At 37.8% G+C, this 27,389-nt stretch overlaps 1 protein-coding gene across 9 annotated transcripts in view; it reads left to right on the top strand.

Annotated features, from left to right (window-relative positions):
* The window catches only part of UBR5 (ubiquitin protein ligase E3 component n-recognin 5), a 138,368-nt gene that overhangs the window by 24,067 nt on the left and 86,912 nt on the right, over positions 1–27,389 (top strand). For all 9 annotated transcript variants that reach the window (XM_043601499.1, XM_043601500.1, XM_043601508.1 and 6 more), the window contains exons 2-5: positions 18,135–18,179; positions 18,558–18,639; positions 19,159–19,235; positions 20,113–20,232. In XM_043601499.1, coding sequence (XP_043457434.1) covers positions 18,135–18,179; positions 18,558–18,639; positions 19,159–19,235; positions 20,113–20,232 — 324 coding nt within the window. The remainder of the gene's footprint in view (positions 1–18,134; positions 18,180–18,557; positions 18,640–19,158; positions 19,236–20,112; positions 20,233–27,389) is intronic.

Raw genomic sequence — 27,389 nt, 5'->3', positions numbered from 1 at the left:
ATCACAGGAAGGTGATATATAGTTTGCCTCCGTTATTCATTCTCATAGTTGTACGTTGACTAGCAGATTGCTCTAGCACCGTCCACGGTTTAGGTGACTTATAAGGAAAACTAATTCACATCTTAGAATTATCGTCTTGGCTTCCTGAAGTGTTTTTGGAGAACTTTAATTTTTTTAGTTGTGTAAGAGCCAAACATTTTTGTTTGTTTAATAGATAAGTCATTATAAATGTTGTTATTCGAATATGCCCCTTTTTGTGATGAATCCCAGCACCCTTCATGGCCTGTTCCAAAATACTGACGCTCCTGAAAGCCCTGGCCATCCCTCACAAAATCTTTTTCTTCCTCTTTCTCCTCCTCCTCCTCTTAACTAATCTCTGCATGCAACATGGGGCTCTAACTCAAAACCCTGATATCAAGAATTACATGCTCTACCAACTAAGCCAGCCAAGCGCCCCTCTCACGAAATCTTCTAACTCCAAATGAATCCTGTCTTGGTGATTCATGCTTAGAACACTCCTCTCAGCACCTGGTTTACCGTTTTATTATTTGTCTGTCTGTGTGTATAGTTTGTTTTTACAAGTATATTGTAAACTCCTTAAGGTGTGTGGATTGAATCAGTGGGTTTTCAATGTTCCTTTTTTTTCTCAGGCTTCCTAAGGGGTAGATCACACTGTCTTCTGTAGCTGTGGCTCATGGTTAGGGGCGGTGTCTCCAAGTATGTAGAAAACTCCCTCAGGTGGTTTGATACGGCTCCCTGCCCTCCCTAGGGCATTTTATAGCGCCACTTACTTGTAATACTTAACATCAGGCCTTATACTCTGGGTGTTCAGGAAGTATTGTTGATTGAATGGGACCCTTGGCAGGTGTTGGTATGACAGCAAGAGTAGTGGCCTGGAGAGGTTTTGTCTCACACCCTCCCTCCCACCTTTTACTTGACAATTGCAGGTAAACCAGTCTCTATGTCTATAGTCTGCTGTTTTCTCAAATGGAAAATGAGGACACTGTTACATCAAGGACTTGATATTAAAAATCTGTATGTGTTTGTTTTCCTGAAATCAAATTAAATATAATTCTGTGCTGGTGCAGTTTCTAAGAAAATGTTCACAGTTCAGGAAACTTTAACCAGTTCATGGTTAGTGAGAAAAGATTTTTGAGATTGTTTTTACTACTTTCCAAATTTTAAAGTAATCTTTTTATGAAGTATTGGTAATGGTGTCCCTCCCCCCCCCCCCCATCTAATTTGGCAGTATGAAAGGTTGGCAACCTTATCTTTGTCTTTATAATTTGAAGGAAATTTTATTTATCTGTTAAATCCAGAAGTCAGAGATAACATGCTTTTTTATACCTTAAAATCTGTGACTCCCCTTTGGGGACAGGTTTCTATATATTTGTTAGCTCAAGCTTGTAAATATACCTTTTCAAAGTCTCTGTCTTTACTAATATGTATTTTGTCTGCTTAAATTATTAGTTTCTGATAGAGGTATGTTAAATCTCTCCTTGGAGTTGACCATTTCTCAAATGGTCAGTTTTTACTTGGGTGTATTTTTGAGGTTGTGGTGTTGAGAGTATTCAAATTTATGAATGTTAATGTTCTTGGTGGATTATTCCTTTGATTGATATGTAATGTGTCTCTTTATTCCTCTTAATACTTTCTTTTCTTTACTCTGATAAATTTTGACTTTTAATTGTGGGATGACAGTTTGAATAAGTAGATTGATTTCTCCTATCTGGATTTCATATTTTCTTATCTTTTATCCTGCTGCTTTTTTCCCTTCTGTTAGAGTCCTAGTTTTCTGCATTCCCTTCCCTTTTTCTTCCTTCTTGGTTTGGAAGCCATAGATTGTATTTCTGTTCTTTTCGTGGTTACCATTAAAATTTTCAGCTACAGCGTTTTCAACAAAACCGGCAGCCCATTCCAACTTCCTTGTGAGGAACTCTGCTCTGGTACCCGGTCACTCACTGGGGAGCACTTTCAGCTTCATTTCCCTCCTGAGGAGATGTTTATCTCATGTATGGTCTCACCTTTGTCTTTTTTCTCTTTTCTACAGTTGTCTTTCATGGCTGTATATTTAGAGGAGGGGAGGTTTTCCCAGAGTGAACTCACTGTACCAGCTCTGCTCTACCCATTTTTCCTCCCTTTGGTCCACATACCTGTGCATCGTAATCACTAACTACTTGCTAATACATTTTGTTCCTTCTGTTTGTTTTAGTGTTAGCCACTTTTTTCAGCTTCAGATGGAAGGAAGAGAAAAAACAGGAGCACCCAAACGTGTGGGAGGCCTTTTCACAGGCTGTCCGTATCAGGCTTGGTGAAATGCTCAGGGTTAAGAGCAGGAAAATACAAAGAACTTAGTGCTGGACAGAGCGACTGTAGGGCCTTATTGTGAAGTGGTCATCTTTCCCAATTGTATTCCCATTGTAGACTGGCTCCATTTTGTTCGATTTGTTAGCTGTTTTGCTCTGTCAGCATTAAAGCATTATAAAGATGCCGCTTATTTTTGTGGGAAACGGGAGGGCTACGCTGCATGTTTCAGCTCTGATGATGGCGACTGAGTTTTGCAGGCCTTCCTGTTCTAGCCCAGCGCTTGCTAGGACAGGTCTGCGACGGAGGCGGTTCTGAAGAGTGCCAGGCTAGAGATGAGTTTAGTGTCCGGATGTGTTTCACAAATTACTCCACCACCTTCCCCTTTTGGGGGATTGACGTTTATTATGCAGAGAGGAGGTAGCTGATCAAACCAGTAAACCTGCTAGCTCCTGGTGCTGCAAGATTGAGAACTTAGTTCTCTGGCTAGTAAGCGATTTTCAGGCATTAAAAAAAAGCATGGGGAAAGAATTTAGCAGTTTGGGAGGATAAATAGGGATTGGCAGGTAGGAGGCTGATGTCCTTCATAATCTTCCCCAGGGTTAGCCCTTTTAAAGCATCATTATCCACACGCTATGTAAAAGCACTGTGTGTATGTGTGTGTGTGGGGGGGTGTGGGTGTGTGTGTGTGTGGGTGTTAAGTGGTTGTGAGATGAAGAGAGTGGGACTGAGCTGGGATGCAGAACTCTGTGTCAGTGATGTCAGTCTGGAAATCGGACACTGCCTGTTAAGTCAACTTCTATTGGGTTGAGTGTTTATTGTAAGATGAAGAATGGGAAGCATTTATTGGTGGATTTCTGAAGGCCAAACTTGGGAGCCAGGCCTTGGCTGTGGTAGCTGTGTTGCCAGAAAGAACTTTGTATTCATTTGTGCTCCCTGGTGATAAAACATAAGGGATCTGGTAAAGCTCTTAAATTTGACCCTGGTGTTTTGTAGTTTTGACATTTGTTTGACTCTTCCGGTTTAGCTCTCTGAATTATACCTAAAGGAAGGCTTTCTGGATGAGAGACCCAATGTTAAGAACTCTCAGTAGGTGCAAATTTCAAAGAAGCTGTTTGATACAGCTTTCAGACCCCCTCTAGGTACAGTGGTGAACATGTTCTTTTAGTAAGTGGGGTTGTCGGGCAGTTTGATTGTAAGGCTTACTTGATTAGTCTGGCTTCATGGAAATAAAGATGCCTAGCAAATGTCTGCTTATATTGTAGAAGGAAAATGATACTGAAATCTTGCCCTCTCCTACAAGTAGATAATTTCAAATCATAAAGATCTTTTATTTTTCCATTTTAAGGAATCAACATGCCTGTTGCCATATTATTTGGATTTAAAAATGATCTGTTGTAGATAGTTGTGTTTTCTAACCATAAAATTTTAGGCAGAGTAGGATTGTTAGGAGTATTTATGCTATTTCCTTTTTTTTTTTTTTTTTTAAATCCTTGAACAATAAGAAAATTGGGACATAGTTTTGGTTTAGGTAAAGGGAAAAGTTTTGGTTTAGGAAAGACAGCCTGTCACTGTTGAGCTCTACATTTTGGAGAGGCTTTCTGTGTGCTAGGCACTCTATAGGGTTCTGGGGTAAGGAGATGGTCTCTGCCTTAGGGAACTTGGATCTTTTTTTTTATTTAATTTTTTTTTTCCAACGTTTATTTATTTTTGGGACAGAGAGAGACAGAGCATGAACGGGGGAGGGGCAGAGAGAGAGGGAGACACAGAATCGGAAACAGGCTCCAGGCTCTGAGCCATCAGCCCAGAGCCCGACGCGGGGCTTGAACTCCCGGACCGTGAGATCGTGACCTGAGCTGAAGTCGGACGCTCAACCGACTGCACCACCCAGGCGCCCCTATTTAATTTTTTTAAATTATTTATTTATTTTAGAGAGAGACACAGAATGCACGTGGGGAGGGGCAGAGAGAGAGAGAGAGAGAGAGAGAGAGAGAGAGAGAGACAGAAGGAGACACAGAATCCGAAGCAGGCTCCAGGCTCCAAGCAGTCAGCACAGAGCCCGATGTGGGGCTTGAACTCACGAGCCGCGAGATCATGACCTGAACCAAAGTCGGACGCTTAACCAACTGAGCCACTCAGGCACCCTGGGTACTTGGATCTTAAACCAGTGTCTTCTAGTTCCCCAAGATCTTACTAGAAAAAATGACCTGAACAGTGTGTCCTGTTCAACTTCAGTTTGAGAAGCACAAGATTAAGCATAGTTAAATGGGTTTCTTTATTGCAGTGCTTATAAAAGTGTAAGAGAGATATGTGAATTGTGAATTTCTGAGCAGGAGCTATCCTAAGCAACATTCCTAAAACTTGAAATAGTAGGATTTTAATGTCTCCCTTAATGGACTACTAATCCTATGACTATTTTAAGCAATCCTTACCTGTATTTGTTGTATTTAAGAGTAGTGATTTCCAGGGGCGCCTGGGTGGCTCAGTTTGTTAAGTGTCCCAACTCTTGATTTTGGTTCTGGTCATGGTCTCACAGTTCCGTGGGATCAAGCCCTGCATGGGTGCTGAGCCTGCTTGGGATCTTCTCTCTCCTTCTCTCTCGTCCCATCCCTCCTCGCCCTCACAAAATAAATAAATAAACTTTATACATACATATGTATACATATATATACATATGTATGTATGTATATATAAAAAAAGTAGTGATTTCCGAAGGTAGTTAATCATCAGAATCACTTTGGGTGTTTAGAAATGAAAAAAAAAAAATCCAGCTTGTGAGTGGATAATATGTTTATGTGCTTTAAAATTCAAAAAGTGTACGTTGGCACACAGTGAAAAGTCTGCCTCCCTGCTCTGTTCCCTAACTGCCTACTTCTTTTCTCATAGGTGACTAATGTTACTCCTTCCAGAGATACTTCATGTGTGTGCTATAACTTACTTAGCTAAAATATAAACCATAGGGCCTTGCATTTGGAGATTTCTGGTTTAGTAGGTTTGCGTGGAACCTGGGAATATGTCTTTTAAAATGTTCCCTAGAGATTGTGATGATGAGCTAGATTTAGGCACTATTATTTAAGATGGTACATGTTACTTTTACATGTGGTGTGTTACCCAGTTTGTAAGACAACTTTCTGAAACAGATATGGTAACAAGCATTTTTGGCAGGGGTGGAAAATTGAGAGCAGATGTTAAATGACCTATGCAAGGTCATGTTCTTTTTTTTTTTTTTTTTTTTTTTTTTGATGGTGGAGCTGAGACTCAAAACCCGGGGCTGTTTGCAGGTATCTAGGTAGGACAAGGCTGCCACTCAATGTGACTTTATGGCCACCTTTATGCCGGTGAATGGCTAAATAGCAACAACAACAAAACCAGACAAAAAATTAACACAGGCATTTATATCCAGTTCTTCCTGTTTTGGTATTACCTGAGTTAGAGTGTTTTGTTTGATTACTTGCCAATAAATGTCCAGTGATTAGACTTTCTCTAGTTTGTATTTTAAGGCACTGAGCCCATTAGATTCGTGTTACCAACTTCAGGCGCTTAAATAGGAGGTTGCACACCGACTTTTATCTGTAATTTTGCTTCCTGATGAGCTGTCTCTCTCCCTTCCCTTTGCTTCCAACTTCCTTTTGGCCCATTTAGCACTTTTCCCTAACACCAATCCAGATTAAACCATCAAGGAGGGAGGGAGGGGAAAAGAAGGAGACTGCTCTCTGGGTGAAGGGGACTGAGAGAGTATCCTAGGCTGAAAAGTACTGAGTGATTTTCCTCACTGTTTGGTCAACTCTTTCTGTAGATGATTCTCCAAGAGTTTTATAAATTCCTCATGGTCTTGCAGGGCCATTTGAATTAGGGCAGAGACTCCAGGGGGTTATTTTGTAGGACAACATTCCTTTGGTGTATTTTTAAAAACCTGGTCTTATAATATTGGTCACATAAGAGAATATATAAAAATCTTTAAAAATAGCTATGAATCCATCATTTTGAGGCAGTGTGCAACTCAGAGCCAAGACGTATGAATGTCTACTCACTGGTTCAGCCACCCATCCATTGGCACACAGTTACTAGGGATTTGGTCTGTGCCAGGTCCTGGGCACTTAGAGTTAGTAAAACATGCTTCTTGCCTTCATACAGTTTGTCAGGCTGCAAAAGAGGCAAATACTTCATGAAACAAGTAGTTACATCATATGAAGTGTTCTGGAGGAAGTGTGCCCCCCAGGTATAAAGTAGGATTCAGAGAAATGCCTAGGTTAGTGTGGAGTGAAAGGTAAGTTAAGGTTTCCCAGGTTGTTTCAGCCTAGCCTTGAGGGGCTCGTAGCTAGATGTGTAGAAGGCAGTGGCATGTAGTTACTCTAAGCTGAGGAAATAGGTGTGTTTAAAAAAAATAAGAGAGTAGTTTATGAGTATAATCTAGTTAAGGAATTGTGAGAGGATAGTGATGTTTGGAGTATAGAATGCTCTGGAAGAGCGAAGAGATGAAATTAGAGAGGTAGTAGGGGCAAGACGAGGAATTTTTCATGCTTTTTTTTTTTTTTCATGCTTTTTGAAATAAAAACCCATGCACAAGAAACAAAGGAATTATTGTGCATATACAGATTTCTAACACCAAGAATTCCTGGACTTCGCTCTCATTCTCTGGATCCCATTCCCTGGATCCTCAGGTTCCTCCTACCCTTGATCTCAGGATTAGAGTTGGGCCCTATTTAGGTTGGCAGCCAGTTAAGTCAGAACTTGGTTTGAGCTGCAAAATATAGCAGGCTCTCTGAGGATATAGAATATAGTTCAGTAATGATAATGGTTGCCATTTATTGAGCATTTAAATGCTAAGTTCTTTCCAAGGTAAATCACAAAATTAACGTTAACCCTATAGCAGCACTACCAGACAAGTGGTTTTATCCCCATTTAACAGACCAAGAAACCTTCCAAGTTCTGGGAGGTTAAAGTAAGTTTGCCCGAAGTTACAGAGCCAGTTAATGGTAGGGATGGAATCAAACCCAGGTTGGTTTGTCTGACACCGCAGCTCATCCTCCCCTCCCCCCTTCTCACAAGACTGCAGCTGTGGTTCCTAGGGCAGATGGAATGGCAGCTCAGGAATGTAGGATGACCATTTCAAAAGCAGTGAAACTATTTCATCTTTGATGTTAATGTTATCAAGATCCTTGGTTATGAATATAATCTCCTAATTGTCTTGTTTCTCTGGGAAAGTCAGATTTCATGGCAGGTATTTTACTTCAGTTTACAGTTCTGTCTCAGGGATCAAATAACTTGCCAAATGTCAGTAGTTGTCCTGTGATGTGTATCAGTTGTCTCATGACACATTCGATTTGTATGTAGAGTTAAAATTGGGATTATAATGATTTGAATACATTAGCTGCATCTGGCAGATACTTTAATGAATGATGTTGCAGATATTCAGAATGTAGATATGGCCTAAGGGTAAAGAAGACCAAGAATTTTCTCTTGAATATTTGGCTGGCTGCAATGCTTTTTGGATGGGGGCTCAAAAGAAGTCTTCTCAACCTGTTTAGGATATTTTGATTCTTGTAGGTGTGTATAGTCTTGTTGTTTAACCAAGTTGGAATTAGAAGGACTTAAGCAATTGTCAAGAAGAATTAATGTATAAAGGCTGTATCTTGTATCTTTTTCTACCAAATTTCTTGTCCATTTGGCATGTGTATTTCCCTTTTCCTGTTTTGAATGGAGCTGAAAATAACATGGTATTTTGGCTTTAAAGGAAAATGACTCATTTTGTTGTGTTCGGCATTTAGTTTTTCAGAGATGTGTTTGACTTTCAAATGGCACAGGAGTTTGGGATTTTGGTCTCCTTTTCATTTTATTAGGAAAAATGTTATTCATGACACTAGATAGGAGTTTGTAAGCGGGATATTTTCCAGGTTAGGGGAAGAAATTATTTGTAAGTAGAAAGCCATTTTTTTTTTCCTGTGAGAGAACATTTCTGTAATATGAATTTTCTCATTTTAATTTTATAGCACTCTTTTCTTTTTTAAAGGTTATTTATTTATTTTGAGAGAGACAGCGGCAGCATGAGTTGGGGGAAGGCAGTGAGAGAGGGAGACACAGAATCCCAAGCGGGTTCCATGCTGTCAGCATAGAGCCCTATATGGGGCCTGAGCTCACAAAACCATGAGATCATGACCTGAGCTGAAACCAAGAGTAGGACATTTAACCGACTGAGCCACCCAGGTGCCCCATTTTTGAGAACTCTTTTAACGGTTTTAACTGAAAACCATTTTAGGGGAAATAGTGTAAAGAACTTCCCATTTAAAAAAATGTGTGACATTTAATGAATTTATAGTATTTATTTAGAAACTTACTTTCTTTTTGGTCTTGAATGCATCTTGAAGGTGAATGTCCTGTATCATTTATTTAGGGCAAAGTGAACATATTACATAAACTAGCATTTGTCATCTCCATAAGTGTGAAGTATGTATAGAAGTCCTACCTATAATTGTCATTCAGGAAGCTGACAGATGGGTTTTCCCTCTGTAAAAGCTGTCATTTGTGTGATTTGGGGTCTTTTAATAGTAAAGTCAGATGTTGTCTGCTTGGCTTAGTTCTCTTTGGGTAGGCAAAAAGTGAGAAAAGTCAGACCACTATTTTAGAAATTGTAAAGTCAAATTTAAAGAAATAAAATGTGCTTATGGCTGAGCAAAGATATATTAGGGATCACTGTACATGCTGAGGTTTGAATTATAAAACTGTAATCAGATTCCTCTTTAGCAAGCAAATACTTTTCTTCAGAGGTTGGGAGGAGTAATCCTTCCATATCAGTGGTCTCAAACCCAGATGCCTGCAGTCCTGGGTACCTCTCTAGTCACCATAAGGGGAATAAGCACAGTTTGTAGATCTCATTTTTCAAAAGAAGCTAAAAACCTGAAATTCTGTGTGAAATCCTCCAAGTTTAAATGTTGGCCAAGAATCTTTAAAAATTTTTTAAAAATTTAAAATGCTATGTGATTCAGCATCATGTGTACATCTGTAGGCTGGCAGTTTGTGAGGCTCCCTCTGCCCCCTTTTAGTAATTGACTATAGCTTTTGTATATAAATCTTAGGGAGGCTCTTCTGTATCTTTGTCCCCACTGCTGCCTCTTCTGTTGAAAACCATTGGCAAGTGAATTATAGTCACTTAATGTCTTTCATAGGAGTTTAATACTATCAGGGAGGCACTATTAAAAAGTTAAATCTGTTTTATGCTACTTCATGTTACTTCACTCTGCCATTGTACATCTAAACGGAATCACGTATGGACAAATGATTTATTTGAAGTGTAAGACAGACCAGTGGGTTTTAGTATATAACAAATGGGTTTTAGTGTAATAATATGGAAAGTTCATTAATAGGGTTTCAGATTCCACATTGCAATCAACCTTCAAGAAACTATTACTTGTTGAGTTTTAGTGTAGTATCAAAGAATATGCATAATTTAAAAACTATTTTAAAAGTGCATAATTAGATTATTGTGGCTGTATTAGTAAGAAGAATGAACAATTACTTGTTTTCCAACATCGCTTTAGTATTAGCCAGTTTAATGGCACCATGCATTTTAGAATAGAGTACTGCAGTTCTCAGAATGTGGTCTGTTGACTCTGTGAATCCCTACCTAAGACCCTCTCACGGCCTTGCAGGTCAAAACTACCTTCATAATAATACTGAGGTTTTGTCTTTTCCACTGTTTTGAAATTTGTGCTATTGTTCAAAAGCAGTGGCGGGTAAAATACTGGCTTCTTAGCACAAATCAAAGTAGTGGCACCAAACTGTATTGAAAATTACTGTATTCTTTACTTTTTTGTACTTACAGGATAAGAAAAGCCAGTTTCACTCAAGGATGTTCTTGGTGAAGCAGTAAATCTTAACCTGTGCATGTATGCCCCTTTAATACGTAGTGTGACAAAATGAAAAGAACGTTGGCTGCCTTGAGGAAAACCACCTTTGCAGTTGTTTTAGTTACAAGCCGAACTAACTGCTTTCTTCAAGAATACTATTTTTACTTAAAAGACGATATTTGACAGACATTTTTTCAAAAATGACCGTAGTGTGCCTGTCACTTCAAGGAAAACAGCTGAAGCTATTTGTTGTCAGTAATAAAATTGAGCTTTCAGTCACATATTGGAATTTTGGGAAATTTGTATTCATCATTGTGTGTTTGACCCTGTAGATCGTTAGTGACTTTAACAAACATGATTTTTGAAGATCTGTATAAGTCAGTCAACCATTATTTTCCAAATGACCAATGCATGCTGTTCTAGACTCACACATGGGCAAAAGATGTAGTAGGTTTCAGGTTTCACATTGCTGCCAACCTTTAAGAAATGATCACTTGTCGAGTTTTGGTATAATATCAAAGAAGAAAATCAATCGTGACCTGTAAGGAGTATTAAAATATCACTCCCCTTTTCTAAGTTCTAAGAAGAGGGCCAGCTCTTCTTCACATACTTCAACCAAAACAATATACTGTAACATACTGAATGCAGAAGCAATCTGAGATTCTAGCTATCTTATATTAAGACTGATAATAAAGAGGTCTGCAAAAATGTAGAACAGTAGACATGTATTCCCATCACAAATATTTTTGGAAAAATAGTTATTTTTCATAAGGTAATTTTTGTCTGTATGTAATGAGTTTATTATTTTTGAAATAAATATTCAAATATTTTCTCAGTGTTTAATATTATAAATATCAGTGTTTCTGACTCTTATAAACAAAAGCAATTTGGTGTCCTCAATTGTTAAGAGTGTAAAGTGGTTCTAAGATAAAATTTTGAGAATCTTTAAAGTACACGAGGAGTTGGGAAGGGAGACTCTTCCCTGTTGGGAAGACTCTTTAGGAATATGTGGGGAGGTAAAAAACATGTATCCAGGGATTCTGATGTACTTTCAGAGAAAACCCTTCATAGGAGATAGAAAGAAATAAACTTAATGGTCTCTGTGTTCTTGAAGCCTGAAGTATTTTGGTAAATTTTTAGTTTCTCTTTGGTCTTTACCATAATCTTTTTCTTTGGTTCCTTAGTGTTAAATTTTCTGAAGTTTTGTGTGGTCAGCTGTGACATGAGGAAAATTAAGGACAAAAATAGGAGTTTTTAATAGAGCTAAATTTATTTAGTTTATATTTAATATAAGATTATGGCCTCACATTTTTGCTGTGAAAATGAAGTATAGTAATTTTTTTTTTCTTGAATGTGTGTGTTGTCCAAATAGCTACATTGCTTCTCTTATTATTCATCCATTCCCATTCCCATTCGCCATTTTGGAAATCCTGAAGCTGGGGAACCCATGAGCAGTGTTAATTAAATTCAGTTAGAAGCAGTACAAAATGGATTTAAAAAAAAAAATGTATCCAGAAGTTGAATGTCTTGAAGTAAAATTTCAGACATACAATGAAAAAGTCTTTCATGATCACAGAGATAAGAGAATCATCCCTAATGTGTTGGTGCTTCTTGCTTGGGCCAAGGTAGCCCTAATCTTTCCAGGTTCTTCCCTGCCATCCTGTTGGTCAGGGTATCTGTAGCTCCCAATGTTTAAGTCATAACACAGGGTGGGTGGGTAGCAAGAAAGGTTTTAGAAAAACAAATCCACAGTGTAGATGAGAAGACTCTGTTGACCCCTTCCATCTTACACCCAAGACCTCCTAAAGAAGCTTCCCTAGGAACACGCCTTAGGTGGTTTCTTGTTGCCTTGCTCTGGGACTGTGTGAAAAGGGGTTTTGGGGATGGATGCCCTCTGGACTGGATTGAATAAGGCAGCACCAGGTTTTCAGTTATCTGGTGGGGGAGGGTGTGCTTACTAGATGCTGGCACAATTAAATGATGATGTAAAAATGCCCTTGGTAATTTTGCCCAAAACAAAGCCTTTTCTCCCTGTGACAGTGGCTGGCAGGTGGGATCACCATGTGATAGCTTTAATTTGATGTCAGTGATAATGTTGAGCAGCTGGCATGCAAAGAGACTGTTCAGAGGTGGCAGTGTATATAGTATGATGCCATAGTTGTGTAAAAGAACAATGTGAAAATTAAGGACTGAGTGCCTATACTTAGAAAAGTGCAGGGTGATATAGCAGAAAAGGCCTTAAGTTTGACTCCTATCTCTACCATCTGTCTAGCAACATAGTTGCTTAAAAAAAAATTATCTGTAATTTCATTGCTTCTTGAGTTTTGGGCTTTAAGATTTAGGGAGTTTTCTTCTGGAGAAATGCCAGCAATATTCCTACAGTGTTTTCTTTTTCTACAAGAAGATAATCCGAGCACAGATTTTTATTGTATGATTTAGTGATGTAGGTAAACACTACTGTTGGCTGTTGTTTCTTTATATGGATTATTAAACCATTTATTCCAAAATAAAATGATAAGGGTATGCAAAAGTTTTTTCTGTGGATGGATAGGTAAAGGTTGGAGTGAGGTCACTTTAAAGGCAGTATGATAATAATGATTATTGGGTTAAGTGGTGAGTTATTAAACGTTTTCTGTATGTTAACTCGTCTGCTTATAAGAGGTATATGGGCAACTGTCCTAAAAGAAATCTGTGTATTTGCACTTTTCTTGCCCATTTTTTTTTTTAAAGTTTATTTATTTTTGAGAGAGAGGGAGAGGGAGACATAGAATCCAAAGCAGGCTCCAGGCTCCGAGCTGTTGTCAGCACAGAGCCTGACATGGGACTCAAACCCATAAATCACAAGATCATGACCTGAGCCGAAGTCAGATGCTAAAACTGACTGAGCCACCCAGACGCCCCTCTTGCCTGTTTTAAACTTTAGTTTGAGGTGGAAGACCTAGGGAGTTAATTTTGTTGAGATTAGGATCAGGAACCTTTTCTTCTTCTGAAATGGATTGTATACAAGTATTATTATATATTTTTCACTGTTGGAACTGTATCTAAAGAAGCGGAAGAGTGGGGAAAGACTTGGTTTATCCTGTCTTTGCTTGGGAGAAGTTGTTGACTTCTGTAGGAAGCAAAGTAGGGCTGTCAGGAAAAGTTCATGGGGGAGGTAATATTTGAGCTGGTCCTGATAAGTAGGAGTGATGCTGGTAGAAATGTACTGGTGGCAGATTTTGTGAGTTTTCCACCATTAAGGTAATTACTGGTAAACATGAAACATGGGAAGGTGTAGCCTGTCTTACAGCTGCAGATCTATGAAGGCCATCATCTTGTAGTAGCTAGCTGGTGTGTCAGGAATATCTTTCCATCCTGGAGAATTGAAGCCTTTTTGTGATCTAAATATACCATTTTTTAGTTTTAGAAATTCAGCTAGAAATCCACCAGGTTTCATTCAGTGTAGGGGTATGTAGGTCTGAACATGCAGGTGTGATATGTGGCGGGAAGATAGAGAATTCTAAAATGGAGGAGCCTGCATTGATGCTATTACCAGTTGAGGCTCAGTGAGAAGATGGATTATCTTTGAAATTAGAATATTACATTTGGGGAAAAGGAGATTGAATTTATAGGGGATTTTCAGGGCAGCAATGAAATATGTTCGAGTCTAGTAGGTTATACTTTGATTTCTTGTCTGTTTTTCAAAAGCTTATTTATTGGGGTGCCTTAACAGCTCAGTTGGTTAAGTGTCTGACTTCAGCTCAGGTCATGATCTTGAGGTTTGCAAGTTTGAGCCCTACATCAGGCTCTTTGCTGTCAGCATGGAGCCTGTTTTGGATCCTCTGCCGCCCCCCCCCCCCCCCCCGCCCCTGCCCTGCTTGTGCTTACGCTCTCTCTCAAAAATAAATAAAACATTAAAAAAATAAATATTTATTTATTTTGAGAGAGAGAGAGTGTGCCCTCATGCACACACAAGTGGGGGGAGGGATGGGGTGGGGAGGAGCAGAGGAAGGGGGAGAGAGAGAATTCCGAGCAGGCTCCATGCTCAGCACAGAGCCTGACAGTGGGGCTGTGCTGGGCTTGATCTCATGACTGGTGAAATCACAACTTAAGCCAGTATATCGAGATTTGGACACTTGACCAACTGAGCCACCCAGGCGCCCCTCTTGTCTCTTTTTAAACATCAGTTTTCTGTTACCTTACATTGGTGCTTTAAGAAAAAAATTCCAGCCTTTGGATCTGTAAAATGCCTATAAATTTAAAGGAATGAAATAGGTTATTGAATTGGAATATAGAATAAATCTTTGGTGTAGGAGTACTAAGGATTGTCGGGAGCTTATTGCTAGCCTATCCATTGTGTGTTACAGGCACTTCACAAAGGCTTTCCTGCCTGTCCCTGAATGAGATTAAATGTTGAGTTATGAGGTTATTTTGTAATATTGTGCTGTACTCTTAAAATTGTTTTCCATCACAACTACATGTAAAGATTTATTCTGAAATGGAATTTGGTGAGTTCTAGGGTAGTTTTCCTTTTATTTTAAAAACAAGGGAGATTTTTTTGTTCATGTTGCTACAAGAGAGAATCTAGTTAATGAGTTTAAGCATTGTAAGCCTTTGGAGAAAGATCCTTTAGAGTAGATGAGTGCCTAATAATCATGTATAGACATTCAGTAACTTAGTACATGAATGTGATCCTTGGTCTGCGGTGATTCTGTGATTTGTGTGTGTGCTGAGGACTCTATGATGTAAAAGGGGGAACTAAATACCCTTTTATTTTATTGTATTTTATTTTATTTTTTAATGTTTATTTGTTTTGAGAGAGAGAGTATGAGCAGGGGAAGAGCAGAGAGAGAGAGGGAGAGAGAATCCCAAGCAGGCTCTGGGTTGTCAGCGCAGAGCCCGAAGTGGGGGTTCAATCCCACGATCATGACCTGATCTGAAATCAGGAGTCGGACACTTAACCTACTGAGCCAGGCACCCCAATACTCCTTTTTTGTTTGTTTGTAGATTTCTTTGTCATGATTATCTGGGATTTATGCTTAGGGGACCAATTTAATACTAGTAACAGTCTTGATATTTGCAAGAATGATAAATTTTTTGTAAATTTTGGGGTTAAATTTAAGAAATTTAAAAAACTTGATACTTGGGGAAACAGCCTAAATGTCCATGTAAAATCAGTTTGTATATGAAAGTTTCAGATGGGTTAGATGCAATTGAATATGACAGTAGGTGCTATTCTCATGTAAACTGTATGTATGTATTCCCCACTGATATATGTATTTGCTTTTCATTCTTAAGAATTCCAGGACTGAAAAGAACCACATTTTCCCTTACAGGGTGAGAACATGAAACCTGACAGACTCAAATGAGCCCTATCAGTAGTAGATGAGCTGGGAGTAAGTCCCAGATTTCTTGCTATCCAGTAGGCATTGTTTCCAGTACAGATGGTGTACATTTCAGATGTGGTGAGGAGTCCACGGTGATTTTTAAGATTAGAAAATTAGTAGTAACCAGCCCCTCAGTGGCCTGAAATTTGCTGTTGAGTTCTTGACTTAGTACTTTTAGCGTTTTTATGTTCTCAAAGCTTATTTAGTGTTATGCTTATTTAGTGTTATAAGTACTGTGTACATGGAATAATATTTGGAGCCGTGAAATATGCCGTGAAAGCGGCATTTAATTTTTAAAATCAGTTATTCCGCAGTTTGAAAAGACTTTGATAAATTTTATCTGCCCCAACTCCTCTCTCTCCTCCACAACTGTGTACTTTGTGAAAGTTGTCCATTCAGTGTTGGTTGAAGAAAAAGGAATGGGGTTGAAATGGGTTTACTTGTATGCAGGAAAACACATACCTTCTCAAAGTGTCACTACTGTTCTGTTTAGGAAGTAAAACCTTTCTTAGCCTTTTCCCTCCAACTCTGCCCCTTTGCTCCAGGGGTTCTGAAAGAGCCTTCCAGTTTATTTTATCCCCATTTTCTAGTTGGTCTTCTCTCAGAGCTCATGAATCCCATAATGCTTTACTCTTAAGGTATTTTATCTTTTCTTGGAACATAGAAGAAGCATGCCTTGTAAATGAGCAAACTGGGATTTGGTGAAAAGGCTTGACTTGACTGGACAAGGAAAACACATTTTGTTAATGAAAGTAAATGCAACGGTAGGCAACAAAAATGAAAATGTATTTTCTTTGAGGCCAATTCACACATGGTCAAGTGCTGTTCTTTGGGAGTGAGAATAAAGTCACCAGTGAGTGGGAGAGAAGTTAAGTATGGCATCATCTGAAAGTAATTCTTGCTTAGGAGTGAGATTCAGAATTGGAAAGTAACTGTATATATGTTAGTGTTTGAAAGATGTTCCTCAGCATTAAACAGAGAATAGAATTTATAGGATAAAGTAAAGTGGAGAAACAGCTAGGTCCTACTAGAATCTCTTACTGACATATTATTTGCCCATATAATATGGTTTGTGGCAGCTTTTTAATCCTGAACTGGCTTTAAGCTATGATGTATTTTTGGAGTATGTATACCACTCTCACCTGTCAGTACAAATTATTGAAATTTGAAGTTGTGTATTTTTGTCACTTGTTAGAATGCAAAATTCATGGAGTTTCTTAATGTTTTAATTTTTTTCTATTGCTTTCTAAAATTGTTTTTAAGAGAATTATTTATGAAAAAGTTTCAAAGACCAAGCAGTTGTTTTGGTTATAGAAGTTGACAAAAGTGCCTAGTTTAAATTAGTATTATAGTATTTTATATTCAAGACTGTTTCTTTGAGAGAAACTGCAAAATCATAATAAGATAACATGAGTTAATGTCTTCTAGTTATTTAGCCCTTTGAGATTTTTCGAAGCATACTTGACACTCTTGGAAATGATGGAGGTGTATGTGCACCCCAGTGTTTATGACATTATCAGCATTAACCAAATTATGGGAAAAACCCAAATGTCCATTGATGAATGGCTAAAGAAGTGGTATATATGTGCAGTGGAGTAATATGCAACCATCAAGAAGAATGAAATCTCGCCATTTGAATGACATGGATGGAGCTACTCAGAGTGTATTATGCTAAGGGAAATGAATCAGTCAGGGAAAGACCAGTACCATATGATTTCACTCATATGTGGAATTTAAGTAACAAAACAGATGAACATGGGGGAAGGGAAACAAAAGGCGGTGGGGAGACAAACCATAAGAGACTCTTAACTATAGAGAACAAACTGAGGGTTGCTGGAGGGAGGAGATAGGCGAAATGGGTGATGAGTATTAAGGAGGGCACTTGCTGTAATGAACATTGAGTTTTCGGTGTAAGTGATGAATCACTACATTCTACTCCTGAAACCAGTATTATACTATATATTAACTAAAATTTAAATAATAACTTGAAATATTAAAAAGCAAAAGAAATGGGAGGAGGTGTTATTCGTGTTTTATAGATGACGTGGAGGTTTTAATTTGTACAGTTTTGCATCAGAAGGTCCTTCAGGAACTTGAGACTGTGTCTTAAGTCAGTTAGGCTTTCATGCTTTTTCTGTCCCATTATGTTAAATTCTTAATAGATCTATGCTCCTCCATATTTTCATTCCATGGTATACATGTACAAAGAGATATGCAAGAATCTCTTTTGACATATGTAGCACACAGTGTTTAAAAACTGGCTTTCCGTTGGTGTTGCTTCAAGAACCAGCTTTATTGCCACTTTCTGTATTATAAATGCTAGGAGCCTCAGTTTCCTCATCTGTAAAAAGGGATTAATGTTGTTATTTATTGAAGTTGCTAATGGGGCAGTGAGGGAAAGTAGGAATTGTAGGGAAGTGAGGGAATTGTAGAGTTGACTTGTGACTCTTTTCTTGGGACAGAAGTCAAAGACAATATAAAAACATTCTTGCCATAGCAAATTTCTTTGTGTGCTACTATTAGAAATCACCAAATAATGATACGAGTGCCTATCAGAACTATTTTTGTTTAAAAATAATTGGTACATGTAGTTTATTCTCCGTTTGTTTTGTTTTTAAAGGTTACGGGAAGTTTCAGAGAAACTGAACAAATACAACTTAAACAGGTAATAGTTTTAAGGTATTTTAAATTTTCTGAAAACGATTTTTCTTAACTAGGAAAAAGAACTCATTTAGGTAGAAGCTACTAAGAATATTGTAAGCTATCAACTTTTATTAATTCGTTTCATTTGAATTATAGGTTCTATTCATACTGATTTTTTTAAAAGTCTGGCGTACCAAGGACATACAGTAACTATGAGGATATCACAATTATTATTTTTCAATATTGCTTTAAGATATGTAAATAATAATTTTTAGAAACAAGTTTTGCCAGCTGTCTTTTCCTTTGGTTAATTGGATAAAAACCAAACAACCAACCAACCCTAGAATGTGTTTGCCATTTAAAAAATTATTTTTCTTTGTCTTTCTTTTTTATTCCCTAGCCATCCCCCTTTGAATGTATTGGAACAGGCTACTATCAAACAGTGTGTGGTAGGACCAAATCATGCTGCCTTTCTTCTTGAGGTAAATCGTTTACTGTAAGATACAGAAATGAAAAGGAACAGTTAAAATAACAATTGTGCATTATCATGTGTCTTCCTTTTAAGCCAGAAAATTTTCTGTTTTTAAAATAGAAGGTTCTTGCAAGAGTTATTTCAGAGATCACCCAGTTCTATTTCCTTATTGTGTACATTCTCTGGCTCAGAGAAAGCTTAAATGATTCACTACAGCTTGAAACTAGTTAGTAACAGAATGGAGAAGTTCCTGATATCCAGTCATTTACTTACTCTGAATTCTGTTAGATTGGATACTTTACCTTATTTTTGCTGCTATCCTGATCATGTATGTAACACATACTTGTGCACGTCAGGTGTGAGTGCCTTCTGGAAAGGAGCTTATATGTTGTCTTATGAATTGACAGTGATGGGGACATAATCTGTTTATTGAATAAATTCATATTTTAATACACATTTTTACTTGGGCCATTTCTTCTATCTATCTATCTATCTATCTATCTATCTATTTATTTATTTTTGCTTTCAGGATGGTAGAGTTTGCAGGATCGGTTTTTCAGTACAGCCAGACAGATTGGAATTAGGCAAACCTGATAATAACGATGGGTAAGACATTATGCCCTTTGCATTTAGTAAGTATTTAGCTCTTAAAAGATATTATATTAAAGCTGTGTTTTGATTCTGATAGCCCTCAAGTTTAAGAAAAAAGCATTGTAGAAAATGAGGGACTTAAAATAGTGAACTGGTTATTTTGTAGTTTGATTTTAATTTTTCTGCAAGTGGTGATTTATAGCTAAAATATTAGCATTAAAAATAGCAGAAGAGTAGATCACTTAACAGAAATTTGTTACCAGAAGAATGATTTATGTATGTGGTAGGTCCCAAGTCAGATCTGTTCTTTGATTGAAATGACTTTTTAGATCTTTTTTTTTTTTTTTTTTTTTTTTAAGATTTTAAGTAATCTCTACACCTAACGTGGGGTTTGAACTCATGACCCCAAGACTGAGTCACTCGCTGTACCAATTGAGCACTGGCACTTCGTGTTTTTTCCTTTTTAATATTTCCAAATCCAGTAACTCAATTTGAGATTGACAATGGTGTTTAAAATTGTAGTCTTTATAAATGATGATAGATTAAAAGAGTTACTGGATAATGTATGATGAATTTCAGTTGACTGCCTCTAAGGAAAGCATGATTCCTTTAAAAAATCTAAAGAACAATTCATTTGCAGTTAAACCATGAAAACACTTTCAACCAGGAGTGAGTGCTGGATTGCCAGGAGCCTGTGATTTGTTAGGCTTGCTCTTTGATGTGAAGTATACATTCCAGGAGGAGCAGTGGGAGAATTTGTGGGGTTGGTATTTGAGCACAGTCACTGCCAGGGTAGCGAGGCTGGGAAACCCAGGCTTGTGCCTAGGCAGTTTGGAACTGTTCTGTAGCTGTTCTACCTCCCATTTTTGTTTTTGTTTTTTCCCCTCCCCAGGTCGAAGTTGAACAGCAACTCGGGAGCAGGGAGGACATCCAGGCCTGGGAGGACAAGTGATTCCCCATGGTTTCTCTCAGGTTCTGAGACTCTGGGCAGGCTGGCAGGCAACACGTTGGGGTAAGTTGTGACCACTTGATGGCCTCCACTGGTCTGGGCCTGCGCTCTGTGAATGCTGTCACTCTGATTGATTGTCTGCAATATTATCCGGCTCTGTAGTGAGGAAACTCCTGAACTCTGGGCAGGCATTCCCATGGGTCTTGGCGAGGCAGTGTGATAAAAATAACCCATGCAGGCTAATTACAATTAACCCAGGCCCTTGACCTTTTAAAAATGTCTAATGTTGAGATGTGTTTATTATATCACTTACCATGTCATTTGTGTTATTTCAGTTTTTCAGTCATGCCGCCTTTGGTCTTACTTGTGCTAACTCTTGGGTAAAAAAATCTACCGTTTATTTCTTTCTAGTTTCCAAATTTGGTAGTTCTTTCTGAATTAATTTAGTGAGGTTTGAAAATCATGTGACTAAACCTGACAGCCTTTAATAAAGGTATTTTCATGTTTTTTATTGATATATTTGACATATAACATTATATTAGTTCCAGATGTATAACATAGTGATTTGATGTTTATGTATTGTGAAACGATCACCACAATAAGTCTACTTAACATCCATTGCCATACATAGTTACAGATTTTTTTTTCTTGTGATGAGGACTTCTAAGATCTTTGAAATAGGCAATAATACAGTATATTAGCTATAGTCATCATGTTGTACATTACATCTCCATGACTTATGTATTTTATAACTGGAAATTTGTACCTTATTTTTACTTTTTAGATTATTTATAAAATGTATACCTCTTAAACTAGATAATCAACTCTTCCATTTTATCTAAAGTTGATAAGCTGTCAAATTAAAGAAGTCATATACAGATCCCAAGCTAGATGATTTTACTCATTTTATGCCTTGATTCTTGAATAGCTAGATTTTCTGAAATTACCTGATGAATGATTAGATAATGCCAAATCAGTTAGAAAATATGTTCAAAGACTGATCTGTGAAATTATAACTAGAAGCAATTTAAATTGTTTTAAAGTATAGTAAGGGGAGGAGGAAGGTTTGAAGCATTTTAAAAATATTTTGACACTGAAATTCTAGGTAAAGTTAGATTTGAAAATTGAGGGCTCCAAATGCTTATATATATATATATATATTTTTTTTTTTTTTTGCTTTTTTGTTTTTATGCTGAACTAAGTTTATTTTGAGGTGAGAGGAAGGTTATTTATTTGAGTACATCCTTTATTTAGCTCATTCTGTGCTAGAACTACTAATAGGAAATGTAGCTCTGATCTTTACTAAAATATTAAGTATCTCCTTTTAATGGTCCTATGCACATAACCAACAGAACAACAGTATATGAGAAAGAATTTTGAAAATGATATGTAATAGAAGAGATTTTTATTTCATTTGATAAATCTGGAAGAAGTTTGATTACATTTATTTAAGAAAGAATAACTATTATGTATGATACTATGTCAAACTATACCGTATTCTTTAAAAAATTGCTGTGTTTCATTGCAGAGTCAGCAAACTATAGCCTACGGGCTAAATCCATTCCTTCTTGTTTTTATTGAAACACAGGCGTGATTGGTACTTTTACTGTCTGTGGCTGCTTTGTGCTAAGATGGCAGAGATGAGTAGTTTTGATAAAGACTTAGGCCCACAAAGCCTAAATGAACTATTTAGTGTTCTGCTCTTTACAGAAAAAGTTGGCTGATCTCTGGTTTAGTTTATGCATTTATATAGTGGCATTTGTTAGCTAATCTGTACTCTGTATTTATTTTTAAATTAAAGTTTTTATTTTGGAATAATTGGGCTTTATTTCTGTTGTTCTTGAAGTGCATCACTGAAATAATTTGACTTTTAAAAAGTTGTAAAAACTTTAACCTAGTCTCCTCAAATGTTATTAACATTTTAAATAACTGTAGTACAGTGTTCAAAACTAAGAAACTAACAGTGATTAGTGTGCTTAATCTACAGAGTTTATTTACATTCCACTAATTGTCCCACTAACACCCTTTCTCTGGTCCACCCGTTCAATTCAGGATCCCATATTGCATTTAGTTGTCACGCTTCTGTAATTTCTTCCAGTCTGAGACAGTTTCTCAATCTCCTTATCTTTCTTGACCCTGATTAGTTTGAAAAATGGTTGGTCCTGTTTTAGAATGTTTGAATTTGTCTATTAACTCATGATTAAATCCAGGTGATGCTCCCCCCCCCACCATAAGCGTAACTTTTTTTTAGAGTGGTTTTCAGGTTTGCAGCAAAAATGAGAGAAAGATAGAGATTTCCCATATATTCCCAGTCTCCACACATGTACAGTCTCTTATTATCAGCATTTTCCACCTGAGCAATCCATTTGTTAAAATTGATGAACCCACATGGGTACATCATTATAACCCAGAGTCCATAGTTCACATTAGATGTTGTACAGTCTGTGGGTTTGGACAAATTTATGACATGTATGTATCCTCCATTATAGTATCAAACAGAGTAATTTCATTTCCTTAAAAATCTTCTGTGCTCTGCCTCCCTTTCTCCCCTCTGACCCCTAGCAATCACTGATCTTTTTATTGTCTCCATTGTTTAGTCTTTCCCAGAATGTCATTCGGTTGGAATCATATGGAATGTAGCCTTTCCAGATTGGCTTCTTTCACTTAGTAATAGGCATTTAAGTTTCCTCCATGTCTTCATATAGCCTGATAGCTTGTTTGTTTTTAGTGCTGAATAATATTCCATTGTCTGGATGCACAGATTATTTGTGCATTCACACACTGAAGGACATCTTGGTTGCTGCCAAGTTTTGGCAATCATGAATAAAACTGTTAATGTTGTGTGCAGGGTTTTGTGTGTGTGTGTGTGGGGGGGGGGTTGGTGGGTATACACTTTCAACTCCTAAATACCAAGGAGCACAATTGCTGGAATATATCTTTTTTTTTTTTTTTTTAATTTTTTTTTTTAACGTTTATTTATTTTTGAGACAGAGAGAGACAGAGCATGAACAGGGGAGGGGCAGAGAGACAGGGAGACACAGAATCGGAAGCAGGCTCCAGGCTCTGAGCCATCAGCCCAGAGCCCGACGCGGGGCTCGAACTCGCAGACTGCGAGATTGTGACCTGAGCTGAAGTCGGACGCTTAACCGACTGAGCCACCCAGGCGCCCCTGGAATATATCTTAAGAGTATGTTTAGTTTTTTGTTTTTTTATTTTGGGGAGAGAGCACGTGAAGGTGCGTGCACGAGTAGGGGAGAGGGGCAGAGGAGGAGAGAGAGACAGACAGACACAGGGAGAGCGAGAACCTCAAGTAGGCTCCATGCTCAGCACAGAACTCAACTCAGGGCTGGATCCCATGACCCTGGGATCCCGACCTGAGCTGAAAACAAATCGGATGCTCAGCCAACTGAGCCACTGAGTATGTTTCGTTTTGTAAAAAACTGACTACTGTTTCCAAAGTGGCTATCCCATTTTGTTTTCCCACCATCAGTGAGTGAGAGTTCTTGTTGCTCCATATCCTCCTCAACAATTGGTATTATGTTGTCAGTGTGCTAGATTTTGGCCATTCTCATAGGTGTATAGTGATATCTCGTTGTAGGTTGCATTTCCTTAGTGATGTACCATGTGGGACATCTTTTTATATGCTCACTTGCTATTTTTTCTGGTGAGGTGTCTCTTGAGGTCTTTGGCCCATTTTCTAATTGGATTGGTTGTTTTTATATTTTTGAGTTTTAAGAATTCTTTGTATAATTTAGATAACAGGCCTTTATAATATGTGTCTTGCAAATATTTTCTCCCAGTCTACAGCTTGTCTTCTCATTCTTTTGACAGTGTCTTTTACAGAGTGTCTTACAGAGTGTCATTGTGCCTTTGGTGTCCTGTCTAAAGTCCTTGCCATACCTGAGGTCATCTAGGTTTTCTTTGGTGTTTAGCTTGTAAGAGTTTTATAGTTCTGCAGTTTACATTTAAGTCTGTGATCCATCTTGAGTTAATTTTTGTGAAGAGTGTTTAAGTCTTGTGTCTAGATTCAGGGTTTTTTTGTTTTTGTTTTTGCATATGGATGTCCATTTGTTCTGACACCATTTGTTGAAGAGACTGTCCTTGCTCCACTGTGTTGCCCTTGCTCCCTTGACCCAAAGATCAGTTGACTGTATTTATGTGGGGGATTGGGGGCGGGGGGGGGTGTCTATTTCTAGGCTCTGTATTCTGTTCTTTTGACCTGTTTGTCTCTCTCTTTTTTTTTTTTTTTTCCCCAATAGCACACTATTTGGATTACCCTAGCTTTATGAATCTTGAGGTTAGATACAGTGTCTGTCCTTTAACTTTGTAGTTCTTCAGGGTTGTGTTGGCTATGCTAGGTCTTTTTCCTCTCCACATAAACTTTAGAATTAGTCTGTTGGTATCCACAAAATAATTTGCTGAGGTTTTGATAGGGATTGCAGGTGATGCATTTTTGGCAAGAATGCACAGAAGTAATGATGGGCCTTTCTCGGTGCATCATGTCAGGAGGTGCATGATGTTGATATGTCTCATCTGATGGTAAGGTTACCCCTCATTAGTTAAGGTGGTGTTTGCCAGGTTTCTTAATTATATTAAGTTACTATTTTCCTCTGTGTAATTAATGTGTACTTTGTGGGGAGATCTTGATGACTATGTAACTTGATTTTAGCACAATGATTTTTTTGCCTTAATTATTTCTGTGGTGTTGGCCAAATATTTTCTTTTAATTTCCAATTTTTTTTTAAATTTTCATTTGTTTTATATTTACTAATTGGAATTTGACTGTAAAGAATTTTCCTTCCTTGTCCATTTATTTCTTGTTTATTTCTATTTAGTTCTTGTTTATTTCTATTTAGTTCTTTATATCATTATGGTCTCATTAACATTTGTTTTATTCTATAGTTTATAATTCATTACTATTGTGTTGCTCAGTTTGTCTTGGATTTAAGTTCTCTTTATAAATAAAACTTGGATATGACCAATTATAGTGGAGTGACTGAAATATAGCAGTGGAATTTTAGGACTTTCCTGATAAAATGTGTGACAAATATAATAATAATAAAGTATAGGATATTTGATCTTGAATGAAACCTCTGTAGATCTACTTCAGAAGAAGATTAGGGCTAATCTTAAGACTTTAAAATGCAGAGAGAAGCAATTTTTGAGTCCTCCATACTTATCCTTGCCCACACTGCTTTGTGCACCCACTCTTTTCTGTCCCTCACTCTCTCATCCAAACACATGCGCAGAATAAACTCTGTGTGAGCTTTCTTTGGCGTTTCATGGGTTGAAGTATTGAGAAATGTCACAGGTATCACAGCATCCACTAAGTCATTGTCAGTCATTTGTTTACCTTTATTTGGTCCTGCAGATGTCCACAAAGCATAATCACTTAAGGGCTAATTGTTTCTGTTTGGCCTCTGAAAATCAGTCTCAGTTTGTTGATGGTGAAATTGTGATCAAGTTATTTTGTAAATTAAATTTTATAGAGTCAAAAATATTTTTCTTCATAATATATTTTTTCTGTGAGTTGTATAATGGGTGTTTTTTCCTCTTTCTGTGTTGATTACAGTGAACTTTAAAGAAGTTTGCAATTTATAACATGTCATAGAGAATTAAGGAAGGCAGAGCTTAAGTCTCCCAGAGGGGATTTTTATCCACAAGTTTACCAAATGCAGTCAAATATGAAAGGGACCATCCCCGTAGACTGTGGCCACCCCTACCCCCTGCCCTTCCTTCAGAGTCCAGTTTTGCTCCCTCTGGGTTGTGAATCAGGGAGTGAATGGACTGTATCTGAGAGCTACATTTGGAAGAGTTGGGGATAGTTGGCTTTTCTTTTTCCATTAACATAGATGGTTGAGAATTGATCATTTATTTTGACCGATCATTCTTAGGAATGCATAGTACACAGAATTTATGGGATTTTTAGTATTTTTCCCTTTGGCCTTTTCACTGTTGGCAGGTGTTTGTGTTAAAGATTTCTCATTCCTCCTGTTTTCTCCCTTTCATAACTAGCAAGATTTATCCTGGGAAATATTTCAAAAATCTCCTATGTAATTTTGTTCAACTCATTTCAGACCAGGATAAGGGTAAGAACACCAAATTTAGTTGGGAAAGAGAGTTAATTGTGCTCAGTAGTAAATTTTAAATGGAGATATTTGTATCTAAAGTCTTTTTATTCTGTTTGATGTCACTGGATATAATAGGTGATAGGTGTAAGCTGCTTTTCATTCATTTGAGCTACTATATTTTCTTTGGAGTCTCATCTGAGTTAGTAATTAGCACTGGATTTGGAATGTAAAAGCCAAGTAGGTCACTGTAATTGTAAATAATAATTGAAGCTGGCTAGGTGGGTAAGATAGTAGGTAAGTAGTAAGACTGCGACAGACTAAGCAAATGCCCCATTTTTAGAGGAGGCAGCTGATCAGCTGATTATTCCCGTAGGAGAATACAGAGTCATTGTTGCCAAATGCAAACTTCTGTGTCCCCTCCAACCTGGTTTTGTTTTGTTTTTTTTGTTTTGTTTTTTTAAAGTAAGCTCTATACCCAGTGTGGGGCTTGAACTCATGACCCTGAGGTTGAGAGTTGCATGCTCCACCGACTGAACCAGCCATGTGCCCCTTACCCCCACCCCTTTTTTTGTCCCAAAGAAAGCTGCAATTCTCTATCCTTATGCGAACATCTTGGCTTAAATATTAGAACTAATTAATATTTTTATGTAAATAAATATATACACAGGGACACACATAACCAATCATATGTATATAGCGTATGTGTGGTGTTTATGTGTGTATAAGCTCTTTTTTAAAGTTTATTTATTTAAAAATTTTGTTCTTTATTTTTTTTTTATTTAAAAAAAATTTTTTTTTCAACGTTTATTTATTTTTGGGACAGAGAGAGAGAGCATGAACGGGGGAGGGGCAGAGAGAGAGGGAGACACAGAATCGGAAACAGGCTCCAGGCTCTGAGCCATCAACCCAGAGCCCGACGCGGGGCTCGAACTCACGGACCACGAGATCGTGACCTGGCTGAAGTCGGACGCTTAACCGACTGCGCCACCCAGGCGCCCCCAAAATTTTGTTCTTTAATGTTTATTTTTGAGATAGAGAACAGGGGAGGGGCAGAGAGAGGTGGGGGGGGGGGTGGGACAGAGGATCTGAAGCAGGCTCTGCACTGTCAGCACAGAGCCTGATGCAGGGCTTGAACTCATAAACCACGAG

Source organism: Prionailurus bengalensis, chromosome F2, assembly GCF_016509475.1.
Source record: "Prionailurus bengalensis isolate Pbe53 chromosome F2, Fcat_Pben_1.1_paternal_pri, whole genome shotgun sequence".
NCBI classification, from domain to species: domain Eukaryota; kingdom Metazoa; phylum Chordata; class Mammalia; order Carnivora; family Felidae; genus Prionailurus; species Prionailurus bengalensis.
Note: the sequence above shows the minus strand (reverse complement) of the source record. Positions and strands in the feature narration are given on the sequence as shown.